The sequence below is a fragment of the Nelumbo lutea genome, chromosome 5 (assembly GCF_056320005.1).
Source record: "Nelumbo lutea isolate HS-2025 chromosome 5, American lotus-T2T, whole genome shotgun sequence".
NCBI classification, from domain to species: domain Eukaryota; kingdom Viridiplantae; phylum Streptophyta; class Magnoliopsida; order Proteales; family Nelumbonaceae; genus Nelumbo; species Nelumbo lutea.
Window position 1 is genome coordinate 16,254,620 of NC_142688.1, and position 10,777 is coordinate 16,265,396.

The window sequence follows — 10,777 nt, forward strand, 5'->3', positions numbered from 1 at the left end:
ACAACAATCCGCCGTGTTTTATCAGCAGGCGATTGCAAGAAGCAGGTGTGACGTGACCTCATCTTTGTGCACTCCGATGTAGGAATCTTTTATTTGGGAGTTGAAAGTTGGGATTGGGATTGAGATAAGGACCCGGTTTGAGACAACTATATATATATTTATATACATCCTTTTCTTTTGTGTCCTTTCGAAAACAGTAGTGCATCAATACTCAGTCGATGCCCCGAAAGATGACGAACCGTCCTTGTAAGGATAAAAAAAGTGTGGTACAGAGGTAGATCCCGAATATGACCAAATGAAATATCAAACTAACTAGGTGAAACGTATCAGACCTTCCGATTTCATTTCAGACAGGTATCGTACACGCGCCAACCCAAAAATCATACATGAATTCCATTATGGTCGAGCTCTCATAGTCCATGAATCTATCTACTACCTCATCACCTCTGTCCGTCTTTCTTTTCTAGCTAGTAGCTAATTAGCTAAACCATATGGAGGTGGAGAGGCAAGAGACTAGCCGCCACAACCAGGCGCTCAATACGGAGGAGACAATGAACAAATCCCTGAATTTGAAGAGGTCCCTCCTCTTGCTAAATTGTGCCCTGTTGGCCCTTGGAAACTGCGGTGGCCCGCTATTAATCCGACTCTACTTCCTGCACGGGGGTAAAAGAATTTGGTTTTCTAGCTGGTTGGGGACCGCAGGCTGGCCGATCCTTCTATTACCTCTCTTGTTTTCATACTCGTACCGCCGTAGTCAGGATCAGGGAGAGGAACGAGGTTCGACGAGGCTCTTCCTCATCAAGCCTCGTCTCTTCGCCGCTAGTGCAATTCTGGGCATCATCACCGGCTTGGATGATTACCTTTATGCCTACGGACCTTCTCGTCTACCCGTATCTACCTCTGCTCTCATTGCTTCTACTCAACTTATCTTCACTGCAATTTTTGCTTTTTTCCTAGTTAGACAAACCTTTACATCTTATTCCATCAACTCTATTGTTATGTTGACAATCGGAGCGTTAGTGATGGCCCTTCATACAGGCAGTGACCGCCCCTCTAATGAGTCCAACACTCAATATTACATGGGTTTCTTTATGACCATCGGAGCATCCGCACTATATGGGCTTGTGCTACCCTTGGTGGAGCTTACATACAAGAAATCCAATCAGCTCATAACTTACTCTCTCTTTCTCTCTCATTCGTTATTTTCAAAAATATCTATTCTTTGTACTGATTCCAAACTGGCCCATGTGTATTAAAGAGTGTCATGGTAGGAGTGCAAATCAGGCTGGGTTAACTCGGGTTGAGGTCAATCGTAACCCCAACTAAGCCCAACCCCTAACCAAAATCAATGTTCCCCGGTGGGGTTTGAATTGAATTGACCTGGCTTCTCTAAGCTCAATTTCCTTTTGTCATATGATCTTATTTCTTAGACTGAAGGGTTTGGGCCAATTCAGTTCTAGATTATTTTTATAAGAACATGGCAATTTCCATGATGCCGGAAGGGTACGATACCTGAAGAATTTTATCCAATCAGATCCCTCCTACCAGCTGATTGGATATCATGCATTTTCAATATTATAGTTGGAACTTGTTAGGATATAGCTACCATGCCTAGAAAATTTGGTTTTAATTTTTAAATTCAAAATATTTTTATGCATACATGTATATATACATGTATACATTTACGCCATGTTTGATTTGGAGAAAAAGAAAAAAATAGAAAAAACCTATACAAAATATCTTGTATGGGTTTTTACACACTTCTTTCCTTTCTCTAACTTTTCTTTCAAACCAAACACTACCTTATAGATCTTCTTTGTCATCACCATCACCATAATCATCATCTAACCCTTATACCTTTCAGCCCTTTTAACTTGCAACAGATTGTCTCTTCTTAATGATACTAAATTGTCTTGTATGAATATGAATAAATTATCTTAGATTACTTCTTCTTATTTTATTATTTTATCACCTATTGAAATACATATATTTATTGATAGACGATTGCACATTTATATACATGCATACAACCATATATACATCATACACTAAGCCCGATTTTCAATCCAATCCAATCCGATCTGACTTTTGGGATTGGGTTCGGTCCCAAGCTCCAGCTCTAATACTGGGTCAAGAAAAGATAAAAGATGGTTCTAGATTTTTGAGGAGCTATAGTCTGCCACCTGTCCCATGTTTCAAATATGGGGACCTACAATCGGATGCATGTGAACCGAACAAATTAGGATGCATCAAAAATAGTATAATCAGATTATTTTTTTAACATACAACTGAATCGGATCAGATAAAAAATAGGTAGATCTAAATTTGATTTGTTTATATTCTAATTTGAATTAGATGGTATCCATTTGATATTTTAATGGATTCGAATCGAATTTGGATTATGATCACATATTAAATTATATAAATTAATTAGGTTAAAAATAATTAGTATTATATTTTATTAATAAAATACATTAAAATTGACTTTTTTTTAGTGTTTTACTAAAAATGACTTTAATATTGTATTTTATGAATAAAATGAATTAAAAGTTACTTGCACGAAACTTGAACCTATGAAAATTTAATGAAAATGCAGCATTCGTACCAACTTTACTGATAGTTATATATAATATAAATTTTAAGTATATATATATATATATATATATATATATATATATATATATATATATATATATAATCTATTTGGGTTATATTAAATATAATATTTTATTCAATTATACATTGATCGAATTTGGATCACCCTTAATAGGATCATTACCATTTGCAGAGGTACAATTAAAGCACAAATCTAATCAAGATAGGCCAACATAACATGGCAAGCCCAGCGTGGCCCAAGTTGGACTGACTATATATGGGCAACCGTATCACCGAGCCGTCATCTAGAATAAGAGGCTTGTAGAAAGAATATGCATGTAACTATGTAACTATTAGTTGATGACTTGACGAAACTATTATGATTTAGTAAAAAAAAAAAAAATTATTTTACCAAAAAAAAAGGAAAATAAGGAGAGTTCATTGCAGGTCTCCCTTGTGGGCTGGGCTGGGCTGCGCATTGTGAGTGTAGATGCCCCTAAATGTGAGTCATCTTTTATTATAGGGTAAAATGCTGAAATCTCTCCCAAAGTTTTTGGTTGTTGTCAAAATCTTTCCTGAAGTTTGATAATTGCAATTACTTCTCCTGAGCTTTGTGATTATTACAAGTATGTTAAAATCCTCTAAAAAGAGGTTTTAAAATGTCCAAATTATACATTCAGTTACCTTTCACCAAAATGTTTATCATTTATATTTTCTCTTTATATGAATTGTTAGTCCAAACCCTTCCAACCTCTTTTCTAAAATTGATTTATATTTTAAATTTGTTTTTCATATCAATAAATTATCTTTTTTTGTTATTATTGTTTTTGTATAGAAACTAACTTCAATATTAACTATATGAGTACTTTAGACATAATTATGTCTCTTATTATTGGGATATTATAACAAAGAGGGTCTACTTGCAACTGTGTTAAAAAAGTCAAGAAAAGTGATTGTAATTACTAATTCATGGGAAGTTTTAGCAATTTACCCTTTATTAATTATTATATAATGCCGATGCTTGCTTTGGCTTACTTTTGGTACCAAAACTGTGAGGCCGTCTATGGTGCCGTGAGTGAGAGAGGTGTCAAAATTCAAAAGAGATCTTGGCCGGTGGAGTGCGATCCTTTGGCAATTGTTTTTCTTGGGATTGGTTGGGGTTATCTTTTGTGGCTCCTCAATGCTCGGTGGTATTATAATTGCTGCTGTAATCCCGGTGACAGAGATCTTGGCCGTCATCTTCTGCCGCGAGAAGTTCAAAGCTGAGAAGGGAATTTCCCTCGCCCTGTGTCTATGGGGTTTCACCTCATACTTTTATGGTGAGATCAAAGGACCAACCAAGAAAAATTCTGAGACTCCACAACCAGATACGACACCTTATGTTTGATCTTGGTCCGTCAGTTCGTCCAGCTTACAACGAAGGATCCTTTGATTTTTTTTTTTTTTTTTTTTATATATAGATCAATTTCTTGTTTGCTTGATATGAGCGATTGGTTGAGAAGATTATTGTTGGAGTTTATCCTTTGTTTCCTTTTCAAACACTTCTCCATTTTTTATGATTCCATAAAATATCTCATGGAGGAACTGGAATTCAGAACAAAATATTTCATTCAGTTTATCAGAATGAGATGTGAGTATGTGATCAAACCCCCTGTGCTTTCTAAGGTTGTGTTCGATACCCTTCCCTTTTCTACCTGCAGACACATCCTGCTTTTGATAAACTGAGTCGTCAATCCCTTGATAAACAAAGGGGTGCAAACCCATGAAAAGATTTTCTGCAAGCAAAAATTCTGTGAATCCGGATGAGTTGGAGACAATATCATACACACCCTTACACACCCTGCTGAACTACCTATCACCCTTGAACACATCAGTGCTCACTGTGAGACTCATCTGGGACCCAGCTGTACTGAATACTGGCATGTTTAACCGTGGTAGATAGTTCAATCGGGTGTATATGTTATTGTCTCTGACTAATCCGCTCCAAATTATGTACACACTGTCAGAGCATGGGATTTAATCATAAATTAAAAATATCACTCCATGAATTTAACACACATTCCATGCCAAAGTTTTTGCTTTGAGAGATCCGAGCTCTGCAAACCCAATTTACATACAAACAACTTTTTCTATAACGTAGAACAAGAAAATTAAAGCCTTCAATGAATTATTGAGGCCATACTTTGAATTAAATGAACTAATTGTAGCGTGGCTATAGAAAGATATTAAAGGCCAATATTCACAATTTTAGCCCTGCGCTAAAACCATGTCCAAGAAAAGGTGAGCTCATTTCAATCATGTCTACGCCTTAGTCATGGTTCTTTCAAAGGCTGTGTCTTAGGTATAATTGCTGTTTCTATCTGAAATGTTTCTGGATTGATCGATTCAAATTGATGAGATATATGTGTTGTTATATCATATGTGATGTATGACTAGATTTCAACCCTCAACTCCCAAGCAAGAAAGATCAAATTGATGTTTCTATAAACAACTTTCACATATGCATTCTTAATAATATATACTTGTTCCAACCACAAACAGTAACAATCTATATAGGTGTTTGGCATTGGTGTTGGGTATGTATGAATTGTAAACACTTAATCAATTTGGATGGATTGGACAGACCGACAAGACATATTAGACTGGACCAATTCAGTCTAAAATATTTATTAGATGGGGTTGGACCTAGTCCATCCATAACAAATTTATATTGGATTGGATTAAGTCAATATCTGGTTCATTAATATAAGATTCGAATATATGTGTCAATGGACCGGGTTTGGGTTGAAACCAATCTAAATCAAAGTAAATTAGGACAGAATGGACAGTCTAGACATTGAATTGGACCGGTCCAAATTGGTCCAAAATGTTCATTAGATTGGATTGGATTGGACCTGGTCCATTTATAATGGATTCATGTTGGACTGGAACGGATTGGACCAAATCCAATCCAATTGACTCCCCTAGGAACCAGTGCTGTAGAACTGTTTTCAGCACTGGTCATATTATCCAACCTTTAAAATGATGTCACATCATTGCACCACTAGTAGCAACGAGTTGTTTTCTGAAAAACATTGAGTTTGGTGTTGTTTTAGTCTGAAGCACCACTTTTTTTTTTCTGATGTAGTGATTGTATAATGCCATTTTCTCAAAAAATGGCATTGATGCCAAACACCCACCAAGTATGTGTTTGGTTTTTTTCATTTAATGTTTGCACTTTATTTGTTGGTAAAACTGAGAAAGTTAATAATTACAACTGCTTATGACAATTAGAACAGTGTAACAGTGAAAAAACGCCTAACCCTTTGTAAAAGCTTTGAAAAATAACTTCTGTTATTCCCAATGCATACAAAAGAGTATGGAAGAAAAATTGCTGAAATGACACCTATGTGACAGCATTTATTAAATAAACACCCATAAAACCAAATACCCTCAAAATTATTGGCATCCCTTATTAAATTAACACAAAACGCAACACCATATAATTAAGCATCATTATAGATATCGACGGAGTCATAGTCATCAAATGAAAGTTATATTAATAATGCTATTATACCTTTAAATAATCCAATTCGGGGAACCACCTGGCAGTGCCAGGGACCAGGACTTGGGGACCATTTTGGGGGCCAGAAAATGAAATAACTTGACAAAGCATTAAGATAGCATAGGATTGGATTCTCCTTCTTCTTACTTTATAATCCCACAAATGCGTCTTACATCACCCATCTGGAACATTTGTATGGGCTTCACCCGTAATATTGATAGTTGGAGAATCCATTGAAATGATACAATAATTAATGTCCAATGTTCCAGGTGAACAGTGAAGGAAATATGAAGAATGCTTCGCACGTCAGAATCCCAAACACGTACCCCACCTAGTTACCTACAACACTAAGAATTATTTTATTTGGACAAAAGCAAGAAAGAGTGCAAAGATAACCAAAATTGTACGTGGAGCTGGACAAATAAGGCAAGGCTCGGTGCGTTTGTGAGTCAGTGAAGCCCAATTATCACCAAGGGGATGGGTCCTATTCCTACACTCGTATATATTGGATACATAAAGCCAATCACAGGGTCAGTGCAGTGGATTGATTGATCAAATCACAGTGCCGCACTCTGCCCACTGTTGAGCAGCGTACCCAATAATAATATTCGACAAAGATTCCTTCTTTTGCCGCGCAAAGGCAAAACACAAGCACCGACAAGCACTACGTACCACCACCATCATGACCAACGTGTCCCTCATCCATGTTTGATGATGAAAAGAAATGGGCGATTGGGACCACGGTCAAGTACGATATAACAATATATATCATTGAAACAGCGGAAAGAAACTAAACGTCTGAATCGTGAATCGTCTGATCGATTCCATGGAAGGAGGATTCCGCAATCGGCAATCGGCATGCATATTATTATTCAAGCATCAATAGCCGTTTCAGTATTTATATATAATTAGGACTAGCTTGCAACCCATTAATTATCTACACAAGCTAGCGCAGATGGAGATGCATCAGTCCCGGGATCCGGAAGACAACCTCCAATTCGAAAAGATAGTCGATCCAAGGGAGAAGATGAGCAAAGCCTTGAAGAGGTGTCTTCTCCTACTCAATTTGGCTTTGATGGTGCTGGGCGAGTCCGGTGGTCCGCTGCTGATGCGACTCTACTTCAACCGAGGCGGTAATAGAATTTGGTTATCTAGCTGGTTGGAGACCGGCGGTTGGCCAATTTTTCTATTTCCTCTATTGTTTTCATACTTGCACCGGCGTAGCAAGCTGGGTGAACAAGGTGCCAGGCTCTTCTTCATGAAGCCTCGTCTCTTTGTTGCTTCTGCTTGCCTTGGCCTCCTCACCGGTTTGGTTGACTACTTGTATGCCTATGGCATGTCTCGTCTGCCCGTCTCCACCATTTCTCTCATAAATTCCAGCCAACTGGCCTTCAATGCACTTTTCTCTTTTCTTCTAGTTAGGCAAAGGTTTACACCTTTTTCTATTAACTCTGTCGTTCTGCTGACCATTGGGGCCATAGTTCTCGGCCTTCATTCAAGCAGCGACCGACCAAAGGATGAGGCCAAAGATCAGTATTATATGGGTTTCTTTGTCTCTATTGGAGCGGCAGTATTGTATGGCCTGTTGCTACCCATGGTTGAGTTCACATACAAAAGAGCCAAGCAGGCCATTACTTACCCTTTGGTTATGGAGATCCAGATGGTGATGTCCATCTTTGCTACTGCTTTCTGTACCGTAGGGATGCTAGTGAACAAGGACTTCAAGGTATTCTCTCTCTCTCTCTCTCTCTATAGCTAGGCTCCTTCAAATTAAAAAGAGGGCTTTCACCAAATGAAAAATAAAATCACCTTTTTAATTTATTTTGGTTTAATCATTTTAATCGTGGAATATTTTCTTAGTTTAATGTAGAACTCTTCACATCGATCCTTCAAATATATACAGACAAATTAATACCTAGTTTCTATTGGGCATGAAGCCAGAATTTGGGCCAATAAATATTCATGATGGGACTCATTGAGCAGTGGGTGCCATTAGTATATATTCTCCTCTCCTAATATAGTAATATGAGCTCAAATCGTCCGAAGTTCCGTTCCTAATAATAATATACTGGGCCCATACGATACCGACGTCAGCTGCGTCCAGTATTCTCCACTTCCCCTAGTCCTAGTCCGTAGAGGAGTTGTGTTTCTTTGGATGGAGAGTAGGTGTGTTATTATGTTTGGTGTACGAAAGCTCTCCGGAATCTTCCTACTCTGTTTAACCACGCACATGAATTTTGTTTTCTCTGTTTCTTCTTTTATTTATTGCGCCGTGACGTGTGATCCAATGATCTTCAACAAAAGTTGTATCAATGTGCTTCCACTCTAACTCGATCGATTTAGAAATTTGACAAACAAACATCCCATCCCATGCGGTAATATTGCAGAAGACTATTAAATCATGAATTCCTTAATTGGTATGTAGCAAATATGAAAATTAAAGCTCTCACAGTGCAAAAGTAGTTTATTGGTATTCATAATTTTCGTTCTATATTTATAATATATTGGCTAATCAAGCTATATTAAACCCCAACTCCCAAGCAGTTATTTCGGTCAGCTTATTTAATGTTTTATTGATCACCATAATATATATATATATATATATATATATATATATATATATAATTTGTTCGTTTGCCATTAATTTGTAGGCCATTGGAAGTGAGGCAAGAGAGCATGAGCTTGGGGTGGTAAAGTATTACGTAGTGCTGGTGTGCAGTGCAATCTTTTGGCAGTTCTTTTACCTGGGAGCTGTTGGTGTCATCTTCTATGCTTCGTCTCTGGTCGCAGGTATTACAAGTGCAACGTTACTCCCCATATTGGAGATACTGGCTGTTATCTTCTACAAAGAGAAATTCAAAGGTGAAAAGGGAATCTCCCTTACCTTAGCTTTATGGGGTTTCACCTCTTACTTCTATGGAGAGTTCAAAGGAAACAACCAACAGGATCAAAAACCAGAGTCAGAGCCTCATCAGTGTCCTAATTCATCATCTCAAATCTAGTGAAGCAATTGTATGCATGAATTTAAAGAATAAGTCTTTTGTATTTATTCTCAACATATATATATATATATATGCATGCTTTTCATTAAGTTTTGTTTGATTAATTAAATCAATTATTTGTTTATGTGTGTGGCTGCATGGCTGCATGGAATCAGTATCGCTTGCTATTATGTTTGTCTTCTATGGGATGGGATCCATTGTCTTTCCCAAGGATGGATTGCTGGCATCCAGCAGGATTTTTTTAAGGTAGAATTGGTATAAACTATAACAATAATAATAATAATAATAAAAAAACATGATTTCATTATTTTTTTATTATTTTTGGTTATTTTCCATATTAGTAATAAGAGTTTGGACGCTTTCCTCCCCTTCCACCAAACATCCAAATGCTTGATGATATATAGAGAATCAAGAAACACAAAGGTTTCTGATCTGGACCATATTTTGAATGGTGATGTGCAGTGAGTTCACATCAGCTCCCTATAATGCCCCACAGCACACCTCAGTCATATTGGAAATATTTTCCGATGATGTCTCATTATTTTTATATTATCAATCTATCACCAGAAGATGTTTTCAATATAAGGCTGAGATGTGGATGCCCTCTTGTGGGTAGGGATGCAACTTTTTTGAATTAAATTGGGATTTTATTAAATTTTCAATAAATTCAAACCTGAAACAGTATTAACTGTTAACTTGGGCCAACCCTACTTATACCCCTACTTGTAGGGGCTGATGTGAACTCATATGCAGCCGAGTACTGTGGAATACCGGATCCCCTCTCCACAAAATCTCTGCATCCACTCTGAAATCACTGGCATCCACCCCCTACGTACATTGAAAATATCTTCCCATAAATTTAGTAAACATGTAGAGAAGAAATTCCCATGCGTGGGCGGCTGTCAATGCTTACAGGGTGCATGCAAGAGTTTTGTGGAGAGAATCCGGGCTCCTCAATTTAGCCTCTTGGGCAAGCTTGTGAATGACCCGGCAAACTCCAACCTATTAGGTACAAGTCGAGATCAATTTTTCCCGTGCCGTTGTATATTTCAATTTGGATTTTCTCTTCAAAAAGTGTGGTTGCAGGCATGCAATGGAAACACATAAACTATCAATTATCCTTCACGTAAAATTTAAAATATTATTAAATTCAATACTTAGTACATAAAGCTTATGTACTTTCCAACAATATGCGGGTCGGGAAGGATCGAATTTAACCTCATACCGTACCTTATTCATACTCGTACGGGTTGTAAAATCCCAAAACCCATCCTCGCCCCAAAACCCATCTTTCAAGCAAAAAAATAATAATAATAATGCACTGTCCAATAGGGGCAAGTATCCAACGGGTAAGGTAGAAATGGCCATACCTACTTTCTATAAATGACAAAATCAAATATGGGAGATATTCTCAACGCATTGTTTAAACTTTAAAGTGCTGTGAGGTTAGTGTGAGGTATGATATACGAGAAGCAAATCTGAATTCTGTATATTTGGCTCATATGACAAAGATAAATTCAATTTTATATATTTATCTCATTGTTTTCCTGTAATAACTTTGTATAAAAGATGTGTAGAGCCTAGATTTGTTAATTTATGAGATATTTATGTTGAGAAAAAAAAAACAAAGAGATAG

General features: G+C 37.1%; 2 protein-coding genes across 2 annotated transcripts; both read left to right on the plus strand.

Moving 5' to 3' along the window:
- Positions 1–334: 334 nt before the first annotated feature.
- On the plus strand, positions 335–4,214 carry LOC148850607 (purine permease 3-like). Its single transcript, XM_088946750.1, has 3 exons — positions 335–1,247; positions 2,314–2,332; positions 3,672–4,214. Exons 1-3 carry the CDS (start codon positions 492–494, stop codon positions 3,980–3,982), a joined length of 1,086 nt encoding a protein of 361 aa, XP_088802876.1. The 5' UTR covers positions 335–491; the 3' UTR covers positions 3,983–4,214.
- A 2,394-nt stretch (positions 4,215–6,608) lies between these two features.
- On the plus strand, positions 6,609–9,311 carry LOC148850608 (purine permease 3-like). The gene is made up of 2 exons (XM_088942740.1): positions 6,609–7,865; positions 8,791–9,311. The coding sequence occupies exons 1-2, from the start codon at positions 7,095–7,097 to the stop codon at positions 9,139–9,141; spliced, it is 1,122 nt and encodes a 373-aa protein (XP_088798866.1). The 5' UTR covers positions 6,609–7,094; the 3' UTR covers positions 9,142–9,311.
- Positions 9,312–10,777: the final 1,466 nt, after the last annotated feature.